The following is a 19,423-nucleotide window of genomic DNA, read 5'->3' as shown; positions in this document are numbered from 1 at the left end:
GAAGCGATTTTACTTTCCATCGCTTTACGCCAGGGGGTTTGTTCCGAAACGGGAAGAGAGCACAGGTCGCGATAAGTGAGAGTTTCTTCCGCCGACGTCATTGCTGCTTAAACTTCCGCATTGAGGTACCTAGTAGGGGGTTTTCTCAATCGTGTTGGGCGGGTCCGCTCGGTTTGCTCAGAAGAGGTCACTGGATGGAGGTTCTTCCGTGTTTTCACTTTCTTGCTCAATGGTAGTTTCCAACTCAGGGAATTCGATTGTCGCGAAAGGAATTTCTTTTTCTTTCCGGTGTTCGTTGAATATGACATCTCGACTGATGGTTATGCGGTTTTGTCGATCTAATAGCCGATAACCCATTGTCGAATATCCTATAAAGACCATCTTCTCTGAACGACTGTCCACTTTCTTTCTTTGTGATTTCGGTATTAAAGCATGGGCTTCACTCCCAAAAACTCTTAGATACTTAAGTTCAGCTTTTCTTCCATTAATCAATTCAAATGGTGTAGAATTTTCTATAGATCTGCTGTGTGTCCGGTTCTTCAGATAAGCTGCAGTTTGTACTGCATATCCCCAGAATGTCTTGGGGAGTTTTGCGTCCATAATCATTGCTCGTGCCTTCTCAACTAGGGTTCTGTTAACTCTTTCCGATACTCCATTTAGGGCGGGCACATATGGTGGAGATGGGTTCAAGATTATCCCAATGCGTCAGGTGAAACTTTTTACTTCTGTCGTAAAATATTCCTTGGCGTTATCACACCTGACTTTTGTCACCGGTGGGTGCGATTTGAGGAAGTATATCAGTTCCTTAGCCGCCTCAGCCTTGGTTCGCAGGAGACGAACTTCTGTGTATCTGCTGTACTCATCAGTAAATGTCAGTAAATACTTAGCTTCTGAAGGGGTTTCTGGCGATATGGGTCCACACAAGTCGGAGTGGATGGTTTTCCAGGGAACAGTCTCTCTAGATCTGGGTCCGGCTCCCATGGGAGATGCACTTTGTTTTGTTGCTGGGCACACCTCACAGACATTTTTAGTTGTAGGAAGGGACATCAATTTCAGTACTGTTCTATTGGGATGTCCCAGACGTCTATGCCACAGCATACCATCTGCATCAACGGTGGTATAAATTGCGGAGTTACAGTATGGCTCGGAGTCGCATCAGTACTGACCGCTTGCGGTCCTCTCAGCTGAAAGTATGCTCCTCTCTTCATTTCTCACATATACATTTCATCTTTCAATGTTAAGATAAATCCTATGTTTTCTATGCCTTTTACTGATAGTAATTGTCCGTTGATATTGGGCACGTATAAAACGTCCTTTGAAACGATTTTTAGTCCTTCGGATTTTTGTCCTTCGATGTCACCTTTACCTTGGACTTGCAGTGTTTCATTCATTGATGCACAGCTGACTGATCCGGTGTGAGGTTCGAGCTTCGTGAACCATGTCTTTTCTGAACTCATATGGTTAGTCGCACCTGAGTCCACTATCCATTCTTTGTTGTGGATTTTTCCTGCCACGAAGGTTACGGCAGCAGGAGGTATTCTCTTGTTGCTCCCTATTTCTGTTCCTGGTGCAGTCTTTCTTAAAATGCCCCTTCAGACCACAATTGTAACACGTTTTAATGCTCCCGCAGTATCAAGCAATATGTCCTTTTCTTCTGCATATATTGCAGGTCATGTTTCTATTGTTTGTGGTGGTGAAGGCTGCTGCATCACCCAGGCATTTTGCTTGTCTTGGGGGATTTTCTTTTCCGGTTTTCAGCAGTAGGACTTCGGCATCCAGACGTCTGGCTCGTACTTTGGACAAATTTACTCCAAATGGTCCTTGAGGCATTGTTTCAAGAACTGTCTTGGTTGTCTCGTACTCCTTGGGGAGCGACATCAGAATGTAGACAACTATATCTGCATCGGATACTGTTGCTCCAGCTGCTTTCAGGTCAATGGCCAGTTTAGCGATATGATCCAGATATTCCCTCATGGAAACTTCTTTGTTCTTCTTGGCTGTCATCAGCCTTTTTCTTGTAAGTATCTGACTCACGGTTCCCTTTGAGGCTTCACAGTACAGTTCGTTCAATTTTATCCAAATGCCAGCTGCGGTTACTTCTGATTGGAGAGAATGTCATCAGAGGCATACTGTATCAAAGTTGCATAGGCCTTCGACTTTAGGACTTGAGCTGCATCGGCTGCTGGGCCCTCTGATTCCAGGAATTTGCTCAACTCCTTGGCTTCCATATGGTCCAGCACTCGTCTCTTCCAATTCTGATAATTTTCACCATTGAAAATATTCAGCATCGCAATTCCAGATCCAGTCTCCATTGTTCCTAGAAGTCGGTGCATGTCAGTTCGAAGTCTGTGTAAGAAGTATTTCGATTGTGGGATCAGGCACTAAATACATCTTGATCAGAAGAAAAAACTTTTCCTTTCTACCTCTTTTGGCCTGCATTCCTGTCACGTTCGAGTGAGATCATCAGAAAAGGAATTTAGGAAGGAGAATATGACTCACTTTCTTCCGATTAGAAAACAGCTAAGGCCTCTTTTTCTTTCCTCCAGTCAGAAATTATTCTGGCCTCTCAGCTGCTGGTGATGACTCATTTCTTTGATGCTCTTACCAGTCATTAGGACTATATAGAATTACGGCATAAGTGAGCGAACCACGCTCTGCTGTTGTGATTCAAGGAAATAAAGAGCCATAGATCTTGGTTGACTAATAGTTTATTGAAGCTAAAAGTAAGGTTTGGTGAAAATACACTGGGCTTGTATACTGAGATTTGACATACATTTGGTGTGGGAACAGGAAGTTTGGATTACAAGGAAGTTTGGATTACACAAGAAAGGTTTGAGGAAAGTTTTAAGTTAAATAAATGTCGTTCTCATGACCTTTTGGATTTTATGTGATTACAACAGGATGTGTTACATTTTCAGATCCGGGATATAAACACTTTTTAAAAAATAGACATTATAAATTAAGAAACCAAACAAAAGCCATGAAGGAAAATGCAAATTAGTATGGCATTAGAGTAACAAGAATTCCCGCCGTTTTATCGTGTAAATGATAAAAAACAGTTTTTCAAAACATTGTCACCCTCGTGTTTTGAGGTTAATAAATCGAAATTTAATTTAAAAAATATCATTTTTATTCAAAGAAAAACATATTCCCCATCAGTTCTAAGATATAGCCCCGAAGATATAGCTTTTTGCAATGACATTATACAAAATGAAAATTCAAGAAATGTTATAAGGCTGATCCGTTTTTTTCCTTTAACAAAGAAGAATATAAAAGATACATATGATTCGGATCGTTTGACTTTACATTACATTCACAGAATGTGAATATTTTAACTATTGATTGATTAATGGAATATTCTGTTTGTAATAATTTTAAGCACTCGTCCCACAAACTTGTATTAATAAAAAAAAGTTTTTCCCTTTTATCTGACTATAAAGTTTTTTTCTAATGTTTAGAGAAAAGATATTGCAAACTTCTTATTTATTTTTTTACTATTCTAGTTGATGAATAACTTAGCAAAATTTGCTCAATATTTTTATATTGCTCATCCAAGTTTGAATGCCTGCCTTCCATCATCTTGTTCAAAAGAAGACGTAGCAGCTTTGTTTTCTAACAGTATGTAAAATAATTTGTTTTTTGCACGTTTTTTTATTTATTTATTTACTTTTATGTATCAAAAAATGGACACATCTAAATTTACCAAAAAGATATTTAAAAAAAAAACAATAACACAAGTATAAAATATGTGCGTTTTTAATTTGCATTGCTACAAAATTATTTTGACCAAGATCCAGGGCAAGTTTCTATCGATGCTAAGTGATAATACTTTCGAAACAGCTTTCAAATGTATTCAAAGGGGTACCGATAATAAAAAACAGCAATTGTCTTAACCCTTTCACGCGGCGAATTATTATTTAACATATTTCTCATACTTTTTCTTTATTTTGTATTCATTTAGATTAAAGTTAATGAAAAATAATATATTTAGCATTTTAATAATTTAGCATTTTAATAATTTATCATTATAAAATACAGCATGAATCTCAGGTGCCTTTTTCTCCTTTAAAGCTAAAATCTTCTAAACACTGTTTACTTCCAAACAAAAACAATTTTCCTCAAAATTGCAATTACAGTTATTTAGGTCTAAGAGAAACAGTTATTTATCATTGAAATTTCTTTAATTTTTAAAATCAATCATTGTAAATTTTTTGAATATGAATGGAATTTTTTTTTAGGTTGTTGTTAATTTACGTCGCGCTAGAGCTGCACAATGGGCTATTGGCAACTGTCTGGGAAACATCCCGGAAAATTTTTTTTTAGGATTTTGTATTTTAGTACAGATATAATTCCAATTAGGGATTTGTTTAGCAACTATTAGACAGTTTTTAATAATCAAAAATTCTGAAATATACTTTTGCTGTTAATTAGATCGTTTGAAAAAAAAATATTGTTGTCCCATCTTCGTCAAAGGGTCAATCCAATAACACAAAAATTTTTTAAATAACAATGATGTGAAAATTGACGTTTTGAAAAAGAGTAGTAGCATTAAATAAATTGTGTAGTTTTTTTTTTACATTAGCTCCACCATAATTTAAAAAAAAATACAATTCCTGATCCTGATCAACCTGGCACCAGATTGAAGGATCAGAATGCAATCAGAATTTAATTGAACCAACATGACACGACACCATGACCAAGATTTGCTTACAGATGCTTGAATTAATTATAAATGGCATTGGTCTTATTTCTTTAAAATAAACTACGAAATGAATATTTAAGAATAAATTTTTTTATCACCGAAAATCTGCCCCAAAGAATTAGAATCGGTAAGTGAACATATTGTGAAGCGGAGTCTACTTTTGGCGGAAAATGATAGGGATTTAACACTTTATTTACAAATTTTACTTAATTCCATGATGGTCGGATAAAAAGGGTAATATATTTGTTTTTGAACTAAAGCAAATGTTCATGAGGCAATAATTTTCACTACCACCTTTATTTCCTCGAAAATATAAAAATGGCACTCCGAAGTATCATCGTCAAATAAGGGGTTAATGACATTGTTCAACTTGTACGGTCGCAGAAAAAGATTTTACAAAGTGGTAGTAGAACAACAATTAAAGCTGGAAATACATTCTAAAGAAAATTGAACTACTTAAACACTAAAGAGCTAATGAAGTTACTTGAACTCGGACTGATGCAGCATTCGGAGTACCTGTTCACGAAGCGGAAAACTGACTCATTCAAATGAAGTGATGCCTTGGGCGTCCGGAATTTGATAGAATGGCAGAGGTAGTAGCTGTCGTAGATGGCTGGGGAGCTAACGAACTAAACTAATAAATCATTTGCAAATATTTTTGATTATTAATTTATTGTGGTACATAAAAAAAGGTTTTTGAAATTTTAAAGAGGATTTAATACGTCAAAACGCTATTATATTGCTACACCACAAAATTTTTTTTTCTAAATATCCGAACAATTTGGCAACTATGCATATATTTATTTAACACGCTGTATGTCTTGGGGGTCACCGGTGTCCAGCGAAGCCAAGATTATTAGAAACACATAATTCGAGTAAATTTTTAATTTTTTTTATATTATTATCGTTACTAAAGTCGTTTGAAGTCGTTACTAAAGTCGTATAAAACACACAAAAATAGTTTTATTTATATACCCACAGATGACAACTGACACCGGACAGCGAATAAATATTTTCAAGTGGTAATTTATTAATTGTGATTCTTGGTTTAATAAATTCAATTTAGAAGTTTTTTATCCACCTCTATTTCTAAACAATTCGGAGCTTATATAATTCACCACTTTCCTATGTCGTACTAAACCTTTTAAAAAATTAACAAAATTTTATAATATTTGCAAATTTAGTTTGTAGTTATTTACCGTTTGGCCAGACGGGCAAGCCATGTAGAATTAGAGTGGTATTCAACATGTTAAACCGTTCTGAAAAGATTTTTATATTTCCACAGCTACGCTTTTCGAGAAAAAATGTTACGAAATCGTAGTAAAAGTTGGAAATATTTAAATAGCTACAACGTTTTGTTTCTAATTTTTCCTGCATTAAAGTGAAAATGAATTTTTGTTGCATTTAAAACAAATACTTGCTGTTACCCAATTTGGGAGTGAGGATTTAAAATATGAAATTAATTTTATTCGGAAAACTAGAGATGCCTTTAAAAATTTTGTACTTTTGTCTGAATGGCCAAGTTTTTGCAGAACTTATAGGTATATAGGCATATATACACACTTGTCTGTTCCATTTAAAATAAAATTTAAGACAAAAAACGTATGATTTAAACGCAGAGATGTCAACGAGGAGAGTTGTTTAGGTGAGTAAAAATGTGCCAGGATGCGGAAACGCTTTGAATATTCATTTTTCAGATAAGATTTAAAGCTGAGGATAAGCAAAGCAATATAACTTATATATATATAAGTTCAAAATGAAGAATAAAACAAAGAAAAGTAATAGACATATGAAAAAAAAGGGGGGGGGGAATAATAAGTAAAAAAATAACAAACAGCAGTTTATACATAAAAAAAAGAAAAAAAAAAGAAATTGATCATCATAATGTCAATTTTCTTCTTCTCCAAATACTCCATAACGTACTACAAGACCGTCTCAGTAAGCTTTTTCCAACGGACATTATCAGACAGCATTACCCACCAAGGATTGATTCATCCATCTAATGCAAGGTCTTCCCCCTTTTTTAGTAGCCTGTATACTTTAGTNATATATATATATATATATATATGAGGGCATTCAAATGAAACCCGGTCACTAGTAGCGGTAACAATTTTATTAACTCACAAATGTAGTTATACACAGTACACAACACATACTAAAAAATAAAAAATAGTCTCCAAAACTGTTGCCACATTTATCCCATTGCGAGCCTAGTCGGTCGATTCCATCTCGTGGTGTCGACTTTGAAGATTGGTCGTAATTATCCTTGTTCAACAACTTTTAATATTTAATTCGCTACCAATTTATTACAACTTTTACAGCAGTTGGCATCCTTGCCCTGTCTTAATAGTTTCGTTTTTTGAATAATTCTGCCAAATTTATATGTTATTTTACTACCACTTTGTGAAATCTTTATTTACATAATATATATATATAAGGGTCATTCAAATGAAACGTAATGGGGGCTGCTACGTAACTGCGTGTATGGCGGCGCCATCTATGGGAAGAGGGATTGACGCATGCGCAACGTTTGACGTTGCATAGCGGCAGTATGGTTGCACACCGAAGAGAAGGTGGTCACACAAGTTATCGTCCATACACTGCCAATGCGGTAAAGATGACATTGCAGCAGTTTCGGTGGGAAACGCTGGAACATCCACCATACAGCCAGGCATTTCAAATTATAGTCTTTCATGTTCTTGGACCTCTAAAACAGGCTATTTCCTCTAAAACAGGCGGACATCAATTCACAACGGATGACGACGTGTGTGACTGGGTCTAGACCTGGAAACGACAGCAGCCTACTAGCTCTTTCAAAGATGTAATCGATCGGCTTGTGTCACAATGGGATGAATGTGCCAACAGTTTTGGCGACTATTTTTGAGTATGTGTAATGTATAGAACTACATTTGCGAGTTAATAAAATTGTAACCGTTACTTTACACTGATAACCGGGTTTCATATGAATGCCCCCCCCCCACACATATATATATATATGGTGTCTCAGTTAAACGTTTCAGAACTCCTAAGAGGGGCAAGGTGCATCCTGACGACTCGAAATCATATAGCAATGCTGGGTCGGAAATGCTTTCCAGACGCGGTAGATGGCGTTGTACGAAAGTTCCGAGCTTTCGTGCAGGGAATCGTCATTTAGTACAAGGACGCGAAGATAGTAAGATGACTGATTATACGAACCAAGAGTTAGCCGATATGCCTTTGGTGTACGGGGCTGCAGATTGTAGTGGGCCAGCCGCACAGCGTTTCTATGAGGAACGATATCCGCCGAGGTGTATTCCCAGTCATAATTTCTTTGCACGCCTGCACCAGAGGTTATCGGAGAAGGGTTCATTTGCAAGTGCTGACAGGGACCGGATAAGAACAGCACGGACATCGGCCGTCGAAGAGAATGTGCTGCAGCTGGTGCAGGAGACGACAAGTAGGAGTACGCGAAGTCTAGCGCACGAACTCAGGGTTTCCCGTTCAAGCATCTGGAGGATTCTCCGAGAACTCAATATGCATCCGTTTCACGTGCAGCATGTCCAGGCACTGCAACCGGATGATTATGCACCTCGTATTGCTTTCGTACAGTGGTACCTTGGGAAGTGTGCTACAGATCCCATTTTTCCTGCTAAAGTTTTGTTTTCCGATAAGGCATCCTCCAAAAGGGAAGGAATTTTCAACACGCATAACGCCCATATCTGGGCGGAGGAGAACCCACATGCAATACGACGTGCTTCAGCACAGACTCGATTTTCGGTCAATGTTTGGGCCGGTATTATAGATCACCTCATCGGACCTTACCTGTTACCGTTTCGATGGAACCACTGCCCACTTCAGCAGAAATGTTCGTAACCATCTAGATCTCACATTTGGTCAACAGTGGATCGGACGTGGTGGTTCAGTGCGTTGGCCTCCTAGGTCACCCGACCTATTATGTCTTAATTTTTATTTCTGGGGTCATATGAAAACACTGGTTTATGACGTCCCTGTTGACAATGCTGAGAAGCTGGTTGCAAGAATCGCAGTAGCTGCCGGAGAAATCGAGATATGCCTGGAGTATTGCGGAATGTTCGGATGTCCATGCGCCGCGAGATGTGAGGTGTGCATTGTCGCCGGTGGCAGAAACTTCGAACACTTACTTTGACCCATGTACCTTATGTTTTTTTCAATGTATTATTAAAACGATTTTTCACTTACGGTCTCTTTTCTTTATGGTGCTTCTGTGTACATCACCGCTTCAGGAAAGCATTTCTGACCCCGCATTGATATGTGATTTTGAGTCGTCAGGATGCACCCTACCCCTCTTAGGAGTTCTGAAACGTTTAACTGAGACACCCTGTATAAATAAATTTAAAATAAAAAATTTCTAAGTGTTTTGATCCAGTCTAATATAATTCAACTTCATGAACATTCTACAAATTCAGATAATCAATAATTCATTATTTGAACTTTGAAATTGTTTATATGACATGAATGTTGATATATGTTTTAATTTCTGAAGTGAATGAAGTTTACAATCAGGTAATATCTTACCGCTTCAGTTTCTTAGGATTACTTATTTAATGCTGTAATGTGTAATCGCGTATTTTCAAGATCGGCATAGTTGCCAACTGTCATGTTTTTTGATGAGGATAATATTTTGCAAATAACAAAGTAACAAATACATTAATAATATTTTGAAAATATACAAGTATCAAAATAATAATTTAATTTACAATATCAAGTAGTAATGATTTTCTTTATTACTCTCAACCTCATACATCTTTATCTAGACTGCACTTTTGTCATGTAATAGCTAGTATCAGAATAATATTATTAAACTTTAAATAAAAATATGTAACCTAATTTATTAGGCGCATAGCGGCTGTTTTTTACAGTTTCTGGCTAAAATTCTTTATAGTGGTAGTCATGTAAAAATTGTGTTCACAGTTGTTACCAAGAATTATTTCAAATATGTAAATGCTAACTAACTTGAAAAATAATCAGAATTTTATGGTTGAATAATTATGGTGTGAAGGCCGAAATTATGATTAATCAATATTGTTAAAGATAAAAAATATGAATCGATACATTTGTTACCAATTTGAGAATAAAAAGAATGATGAAAAGTAAGTCTCATTACTGATAACTGAAAAGTACCTTTTGAATGCAAAAAGTTAAAATAACGTGACTACAGGTTATTTGCTTATTTGAGATCTGCCATACGACCGCTTAATCCATAGTTATGGAGGGTTTTTTCTTTTTTTTTCTCATTAGACTTGCGTTGAGGCATGAGGCCAGCAAAACTTTTTCCAAAAGTGAAAATTTTACATCGGCATTTTTACATCATAATCATCATTACTGAAATCGAGGTAATTTTCTGCAAAAATACACAACCGTAAAATTTTTGAATATTCGCTTATCATTATGTATTGTCCAGACCCTTTTATATTGTAGATTTATAGAGAAATAAAAGATATTTATTTTCCTTCTATTGCCATAACCATTTATGATGTCAAATTATTTCATTTAAGTTATGGTGTATTTGAAAATTGACAATAAAGTGAATTTACCTGTGCATTGTGAAGTTAAAGAGGACCTGGCATTTACAGCAATGGAGATTTTTATTTTGTAAGTATAACTTTTGGGTTCATTGTTTTCATGTGTCTATTCTGCTGACAAAAGAAACTTCCAAAAGTAATTTACCCTATATTTTTGAAATAAAAAAATCAACATTTTTTGCTGTAAAATTACATTGGTCTAGAGGTTTAATATTTTTTCTACGTTATCTGTAGTTAGGTCGATGCATTTTTGTAGATACTGTATTAATTTCTGCTTACTCATGTCTTCCCTATGTTTTTGAAAGAGCACTGTACTTATTTTTCACATCGTACCCAGTTAAATCGTCGCTTTCTTGAAATGATTATCATCTGTGAATAATTGAATGATTTCACTCAGCGACTAAGTTGAAAAAAAATATGTGGCAGAAACAGAAAAGAAGATGAGATGAAAGATTAAGTCCAATACAAGAGCTTATTTAGGTACAACATGTAGCATGCAAATAAAGTCACAGCGTGTATAAAAATGTACTATACACAAGTGATAATACAGAGTCGCAAACTACACATAATTACAAACATACAATTGAGTAGAAATACTTAATTGACTGTAGAATAACTCAGTTGGAAAAGCAGAGATAAGTGACACTTTCAAAAGGTATTAGGTCTACCTCTTTAAACATTCCCTCACTAGTGTATAAGGTGAGGGAATGATGCTGAAGTGAGGGAATGATTCAAGATGAGTAAATTATAAAAAAAAATTTTTGTTCAATCGTGCCAGCCAATTTTATTTCCCAAACGTGTAAAAACTATTAAATATATAAGACTAAATTATAATAAATATTAGATATACTTAGTATGTTATCATTTTCAAACTTTAGGTAGATGTAACTTAGATAAAAACATGTATTAAAATAAAATATCATTCCCTCACTATTAGTGTCATTCCCTCACTTTTTAAATAGTGAAAATAATTAATTTACTTATTAATTAATTTGAAAAATAAATTAAAAAATTAATAAATTAATTTATTAAATTAATTAATTTATTTATTAAATTAATTAATTAATTATTAATTATTATAAATTAATTAATTATAAATTAATTATTTAAAAAATTAATTAATTTAAATATTAAGTATAATTTATAGGATATATACTTTCTTTATAATGCCATTACATATTTCTATTAATATAAAAAGTTTCAGAGCTTTTTATTCCCTTTACTTTTTTTGATTTTATGAACTGAAAAATGACAGTTTTCGTGAGAATGACCCATATATGAAACTGCTTATTTTCCAAGGATAATGTAGATATTGTTGAGTAGTTTTAAAAAGAATTAGTTAACTCCTCCCGGAAACTAGTTATAACCGAAATGGTTTTACTACCAGCTAATCCTCTTTTCCGTCTCGCTTTCACCTCAGAGTGGTAGTAATTTAGGTTATTGCTAAAAGATATTTCTTATTTTAATAAATTATTTTGTCGTTAAGTGGTTAAGAAGCCAGAACTTTTTTGCCTATATACTTTCTTTGGGAAAACAATTTTAGTGGGAGATACACAGAAATTAAATAATCGACATTTGTTTAATTTTTGTTACCACTCTTTAAAAGACTCGCGGTAACCCTGATAAAGATATTTTTTATCTATAATTTTTGGGGTATTTTCATTTCCCTATTATTGTTATTTAAGTTCTTTTTTCCATGTTATTATTTTTCGAGCATCTTTTCAAGTTTATTTTTAGAGTATTTTTAAGAGGGATTCCCTATTGGTTGGGAACCCCTGAGTTATATGATGTAATATAAAAAAAAAGTTAAATGAATAAAAAATTAATTTTCTTCATCAAATATTCGCCTCTAAGGCAGCAATCTCTTCGTTTGACACTTACGAATGTGGTATGATTTCATCTCAATTTAATATGATCCTTTGTACAAAATATCTGGAAATGTGTGTTAAAAAGTTTGGGAAATCATTTCAAAACTGCAAGTTTTTACTATGGTTTTGTAAACAAAAATATTACTCATTAAACTTTCTGTTTTATCCCTTTTAGCATATTATTTAGCTTTTTGATCTGTTTGGTGGTGCTAGGAACTTCATTGGATATTCTAATCAGAAATAATCAAAAAAATGATTTTGAAAAAAAGGAGAAAAGTAAGTTTTTTAAAAGAAATATACAGTAGAACCTCGATTTAGTGTTTTTCATGGGACTATTCATAGATAATGATGGATGAGGGAAAATGACGATTGGTTGCTTAGATAAAAGATCAAATAATAACTTAAAAACATAATAAAAGTAATAAAAACAATAGAATTGGAAATTAAGAATTAAAAAAATTGTTATAATTAAAAAATTAATTATGTACTTATTGTTAAATAAAGCTAAAGAAATACATGTATTTTTTCAAAATATTTGGACATCTTAGCTTCAAAACACTCTTTTCTTTTCGTCGCAAATAATATTTTTTCTACTTAGTAATAAACAATGTTCGGAAGTAGCTAGCACACTACAAGTAGTTAAACTACTGTAGTCGCTGATTTTTTCGTAATTTGTAGTGTAGTATGCTATTTTTTTTTTAAAAAAATTGTGTTTTGAGTAGAGCGATAAAAAAGAGAAACAGTAGTTTGTAGCGATTCCTAACAATTACTTTTAACCTTAGTTTAGATTAGAAACACGGTTCTAACGCAACTAATTATTCGAATTAGATGAGTACAAATTTGCTCGAGTCCGTCAATGGATGCAATGGAAATGACCCTGTTTCTGCAGCTGAGCATTAACAGAAACGACGTATTTAAAATTACGTATAATTAATATTTAAACTAGCCATTACGAAATATAGATAATTAATCACTTTGGTCTCACTTTCACATGCGAATGCACATTCTTGAAACATTTATGTTATTTCGAAAAAGGGGAACGTATTTTCAATGCACTTAACTTCTTAAAGAAAAAAGAGAATTAAACAATTAAAAAATTGCAGGTATTCGATAATCTCGGATTTCATAAATTAAATATTCGTTTTAAGAGGCCTAAAAAGTTGAAGGTTAAAAAAACAAATTCGAAAAAAAGTTTTGGAATAACATGAATAAATATTTCTTAATTATTTCTTATATTTAATATTAGCCAATTTCTTATTCAAAACCATTTTGAAAATAGGTGTAAATTAAGTTCTCCGGCTAAGTACGTGTCCTTAAAATAGCAGTTACTAAATTTCAAAGTTGTTTCCATTCACCACATTTAAAAAAAAGTCGTTGCAGTTGTAGTTAACTTCGTTTGTAACAATGTAGCTGTAGTTGTAGTAAACTACAAAAATGATGTAGTTTTTCCGACCACTGGTAATAGATTACTGATGTTCAATTTCTGTAATTCTGTAATTTCAGTAAGTTCCTTATTGTTTCAAAGGCTTTAAGAATTTCCAACAATGTTTTCACCTATTTTGGTTCTATTTCGTCATCTTCATCATCATCACTCTACATTTCTTCGGATTTTGCAACAATTTCTTGAACAGTCAACAACACAAGTTCAGTTTTTTCATCAACTGATGCATAATCATTTAATGTGCAGCTTGAAGCGTTTCCAAACTACAACACCATTAGCATCAGAATTACTGTTTTCATTTTCAAAACAAAATGACTTCAATGTTTGTCTTAAGAGAGCTCACCTCTTCATGAGGTAACCCTGGTTCGATTCCCAGCGATGGCTGGTTGATACGAATTCTGCACCTGGCTTTTACCGACTACAGTGTTGACGTAAAATATCCTCATTGATAGACGGATTAGAGGGCAAGAGTACTCTTGGCATCAGGTAAACCATGAATTGTTTTCGTCCCCATATAACGCAAATGTTTATTAGTTCCATCAAAAAGTACTCCACGAAAGCTAATTTGTCCCCTTGTTTCATCCAGGAGTTCTCTTGTCTTCTGGATTGGGTTCTAAATTACAATAATACTGAGTTGAGCTTTGGTAGTCGTGAGCTCAAAATTGTTCGGCTGTTCAGCGATGGTTATAAAATACTTGTTTTAAATGACGGTAGAATTTTTGAACGACGGTCGCGAAATATGCTAGTTTTAAAAAGCGAACTAAACGGATATTATCAGCATTATATATGTATGTATAATTGACGGGATCGTTAAAATAAGATTGTGCATACGGGTAAACAAAAAATTCGGGATCGATGGATCGAGATTCGAATGTATATTATTCATATATCATCAGCCCATTAAATATCACTTTAACTTTATTTTAATTTCCAGGTGCAGGAATAAAGGCATTATTATGCTTTTCTTTATACACAAACTTCATTAATCTTGTAAAGAAAGACAACAATCCAGATACTCTACGCGTATTCCATGGTCTTCGAGTATTATCAATGACTTGGATAGTATGGGGTCATTCATATCTTGTTGTTAATTACCGAGTATATGGTAAAAAAATTCTACCCTTTCAATGCTTATTTTGCTATTAAAAATCTTAGGTACATTTGCGAAATAAATAATTAAAGGAAATATATCAATGAAATAAGATCATAGGTGATAGAAAAAGAAAAGTGAAAATGAAGAAAATTGACGCTAATTAAAATTAAAAATTTACACAAAAATCTGTAGACGTATGAAAGAAAAATGTGAATAATGCTTTGTCTATTTTAGGGAGAATTTCTTTTGGTCGCGCATGTTCAGGAAAATTTCCCCAACACACTTTGAAAAATAATGATCAAAGCTTTTAGAATAGCAATGTCCAGTGATCTGCGAAAATGAATTAAAATAGTTATAAACAAATGAGCAGTGCAAGTAGAAATTTCCCAACTTTTGTTGATTGCGTAAAAAATATTTTGTGAAAGGCGTGTAGTATTTGGCAGCCCTGTATATGTAAAAATCACTAATGTGTATGTATCTTGATCCACTTAGCTTTTGAACAGTATTTTATTCTGTAAAGTGCTATAACAATACCATGGATATATAATTATCAATTCTATTCACTGTATAATGAATTATTAACTAAAATAACCCCTTGCATATAAAAGTACTTATACTTATCAAATTTATAAAATACTTATCAAATTTATATATTAAAAAAAATAAAAACTATGCTTCCTATTCCAGAAACCGATAATCTTTTACCTGTTGGCAAGGTTGTCACGGGCGACTAAAATTCCAAAAAGTGCTAGTTATATTGAAATTCAAAATATTAATAAACTAAATTAAATTTAGCAACACTCAAAGGCATATTCTTTTCAGTTAATTTCAAATAGTGGGACTTGATAGGTGGAGGATTAGAGTACTTGCCCTCTCATCTCACTCCTTCATCTGAGATTCACATAAGTGACTGGGACTAATGGCGTTGGCAAAAAAGATTCGAGTGTAGGCTGGACAGCCTCTGTAAATTACAGTCAGATCTGAATTTAGAGATATAAATAAAACGATATGCATTAACTAGAATATGAGGGTATGGAGATATAGAATATATTGATCTTTATCTGGCTTATGATCAAATAGTGTGACGACGATCTGTAGTAGATAAGGTACCTGCCCGCGTAAGCGGCCACCAGACCCCTTAATCTGTGATTTGCCCTAGGGCAACTGATACTGTTGGGCGAAATATNTCAATGACTTGGATAGTATGGAGTCATTCATATCTTGCTGTTAATTTCCGAGCATATGGTAAAAAAATTCAATCCTGTCAATGCTTCTTTTGCTATTAAAAATCTTAAGTAAATGTGCGAAATAAATAATTATAAAAAAATATATAAATGAAATAAGATCATAGGTGATGGAAAAGCGAAAGTGAAGAAAATTGACGTGAATTAAAATTAAAAATTTACGCTAAAATCTGTAGACGTATGAAAGAAAAATGTGAATAATGCTTTGTCTATTTTAGGGAAAATTTCTTTTGGTCGCGCATGTTCAGGAAAATTTCCCTAACACACTTTGAAAAATAATGATCAAAGCTTTTAGAAACGCAATGTTCAGTGATCTGCCAAAATGAATTAAAATAGTTGTAATCAAATGAGCAGTGCAAGTAGAAAGTTTCCTGATTAAGCAATTATTTAGTTATTTTCACCCGATGTGTAGCTAATTTCTATATGTGCAAGGCTGCCAACTTTTGTTGATTGTGTATAAAATATTTTGTGAAAGGCGTGTAGTATTTGGCAGCCCTGTATATGTAAAAATCACTAATGTGTATTTATACATACAAAATATCCACATAGCTTTTGAACAGTATTTTATTCTGTAAAGTGCTATAACAATACTATGGATATATAATTATCAATACTATTCACTGTATAATGAATTGGTAACTAAAATAGCCCCTTGCATATAAAATTACTTTTACTTGTCAAATTTATGTATAAAAAAATAATAAAAAAATTAAAACTATGCATCCTATTTCAGAGACCGGTAAACTTTTACCTGTTGGCAGAGTTGTCACGGGCGACTAAAATTGCAAAAAGTGCTAGTTATATTGATATTCAAAGTATTATTAAACTAAATTAAATTTAGCAGCACTCAAAGGCCTATCTTTTTCAGTTAATTTCAAATAGTGGGACTTGACTTGATAGGTGATGGATCAGAGTACCTGCCCGCGGCATCTCACTCCTTCATCTGAGATTCACATAAGTGACTGGGACTATTGGCATTGGCAAAAAAGATTCGAGTGTTGGCTGGACAGCCTCTGTAAATTACAGTCCGATCTGAATTTAGAAGAGATATAAATAAAATATGTATTAACTAAAATTTGAGGGTATGAAGATATAGAACAGGGGTGGCGAACCTTTTTGCACCAACGTGCCATTTTTTCTAAAAAATTGTTTAATGTGGTCATAGACGTGCCATCAAATAATTTTGACTTCGTGATTATTGGGAAAGTAATAATACTGAATACTATCAACTTAAAACTCTTTATATACTATGGAAAAAAATCATTTTGCAATGTCTCAGTTATACGCAAAATTCAACTTAAAGTAACATCAATGTGACTTCTGTTGTTGCAAATCAAATGACAAATAACTTGCATTGGATTGTATGTTAGTTTAAGCAGGACTGTTAATTTGTTTTGCTATTTATTTATTGTTAGCTTGTTTTTTATGGTTATTAATTGTTTTTTTTTGGCATTAATTGTTAATTTTTTTGTCAATATTTTTTTTGAATTTTAATTTAATTGTTAATATGCTTCATAGTAAACTTTGTGATGGGTGGCGTGTCCAAAATATTGTATCGCGTGTCATAAATGGCACGCGTGCCATTGGTTCGCCGTCCCTGATATAGAATATCTTTAGCTGTCTTATGATCAAACAGTGGGACGGCGACGATCTGTAGTTGACTAGGTACCTGCCAGCGTAAGCGTGCATCAGACCTCTTATTCTGTGATTTGCCCTAGGGCAACTGGTACTGTTCGGCTAAATATGCTTATATATGAATAATATGAAATGTAAAAGTCATAGTGGTAGAAACGATTGAATAATTAAAGTGACATGAAATAAGTTTCTACCACTTTTTACATAAATAGTCGCTTGTGGCATCGCTGTGTTGGGAGCCATTTATTTCAGATTTGGAATTCTTTATAAAAGGGGTGAAAACTGCGTTTTTTTTTCTTATGAAATTATATTCTACATACAAAATTATTAAAAACATGCCTATAATGAACATGCTTGTTTCCTTGCAAATTTTTTTTTGGTGATAAACAAAATTAAAACTCTTTTTATCTTTCAAAATTTAGCATTTAATTTTCATTATTGTATTTATTTGCTCAATTTAAAAAAAAAACATCGAATGAGTTAAGAAAAAGGGGGAGTTTCTGACTATTTGTCTCCTAGAATTGTACATCAACAATTAACATAAAATGTAATATAAATGAATAAAAACTGAAATTATTTTATTGCGTCTACTTTATTATGTTTCAAAGATCATTTATTAATTATGTAAGATCATTTTTTTCCTTCAGCAATATATATATTTGAGCTTAAAGAACAAACTGTAGAGCTCGAGACAGTTCTATGCCTAGAGCAGGGATGGGCAAACTTTTTTGGTCGAGAGCAAAAAATCAAGAAAAAAAGTTTGTTGGGCCAAGTTTTTTTTTCAAAAAATTTCTAAAAAAAATATAACAATATACAAGTTTTAATTTAAATAATTAATGAGATGAATGAAATTGTGATTTCATTTGATTTTCTGGTAATGAGATGTTAAATTTTGGAAACTAACTTTCGGTAATGATTTGTAAAACTCAAACATTGGCCTATTTAGAAAGAACTGCTTCAGATGATTGTTAGATTGCAACTCAATTAATTCAAGCTGAAAATCCGACCTCACTGTTACACAATTTACGTTGAAAGGCATGGTAAAAATATCTAATTCTGTTTTAATTGCACTGAAATTCAAAATGGAGTTTTTTCAAGCCATATTCATAATTCTTAGGCTATTCCTTATTTACTGAGGGTATTGAATTTAACCTCGAGAAATAAGACATGTCGTTCTTTGCTAGCTGTCCAGCAAACAGATTAAGCTTCAGTTTAAAAGCTTTGAGATGGGAACAGATATGATGACATCGATGAATTGACTTTTACCTTGCATCTTAACATTCAAGTTGTTCATATGACAAAGAAGATCTGTGAAAAATTCAAAGTCTGAAAGCCATTCTGTATCTTCTAATATTTCGCACTCTGCTGAATACTGTTTCTCATAGAAGGACGACACAATGTCGTCTTTCAGCTGACAAACTTGTTCTCTCTTTCCTTCCAGACGCGGATACGTACCTAGGTTAGTAAAACCCTTACCTGTATAATCCGCATCTGGTCACCAGCGATGCCAACTGCTCCGGACACGCCGAAATAGTGAAAAAATCGGTAACTACCTACCAAGAAAACTTTGTAATTATTTGACTATTTTTGCCTGTTTTTTAAAAGGTATTATAGTATGACATAAGTATTGGAAAGTGGTGAATCATATAAACCTACGAATTATTTAGAAATAGTGGAGGATAAAGATCTACTAAATTGAATTTATTAAACCAAGAATCACAATTGATAAACCACCACTTTAAAATCTATATTTGCTGTCCGGAGCAAGTTGGCATCTCTGGGTCACTATTCCAGCCAACCTCAACCCCAGGAATATGCTTTATTAGTGGTAATTATTTAAATTTTCAAAAAGAGGGGTTACAATTTGTTTTTTATATATACAGAAATATTCATTTGAATA

General features: G+C 33.4%; 1 protein-coding gene across 2 annotated transcripts in view; it reads left to right on the top strand.

The window, feature by feature from the left end:
• Positions 1 to 19,423, top strand: part of LOC107455353 (nose resistant to fluoxetine protein 6-like) — a 70,013-nt gene that overhangs the window by 14,638 nt on the left and 35,952 nt on the right. For both annotated transcript variants that reach the window (XM_071178303.1, XM_043053229.2), the window contains exons 4-7: positions 3,504 to 3,618; positions 10,216 to 10,312; positions 12,286 to 12,386; positions 14,486 to 14,656. In XM_071178303.1, the coding sequence (XP_071034404.1) occupies positions 3,504 to 3,618; positions 10,216 to 10,312; positions 12,286 to 12,386; positions 14,486 to 14,656 (484 nt within the window). The remainder of the gene's footprint in view (positions 1 to 3,503; positions 3,619 to 10,215; positions 10,313 to 12,285; positions 12,387 to 14,485; positions 14,657 to 19,423) is intronic.

This window comes from Parasteatoda tepidariorum, chromosome 1, assembly GCF_043381705.1.
Source record: "Parasteatoda tepidariorum isolate YZ-2023 chromosome 1, CAS_Ptep_4.0, whole genome shotgun sequence".
Lineage (NCBI taxonomy): Eukaryota > Metazoa > Arthropoda > Arachnida > Araneae > Theridiidae > Parasteatoda > Parasteatoda tepidariorum.
The sequence above is the reverse complement of the archived record's forward strand: the minus strand, read 5'-3'. Positions and strand labels throughout refer to the sequence as shown.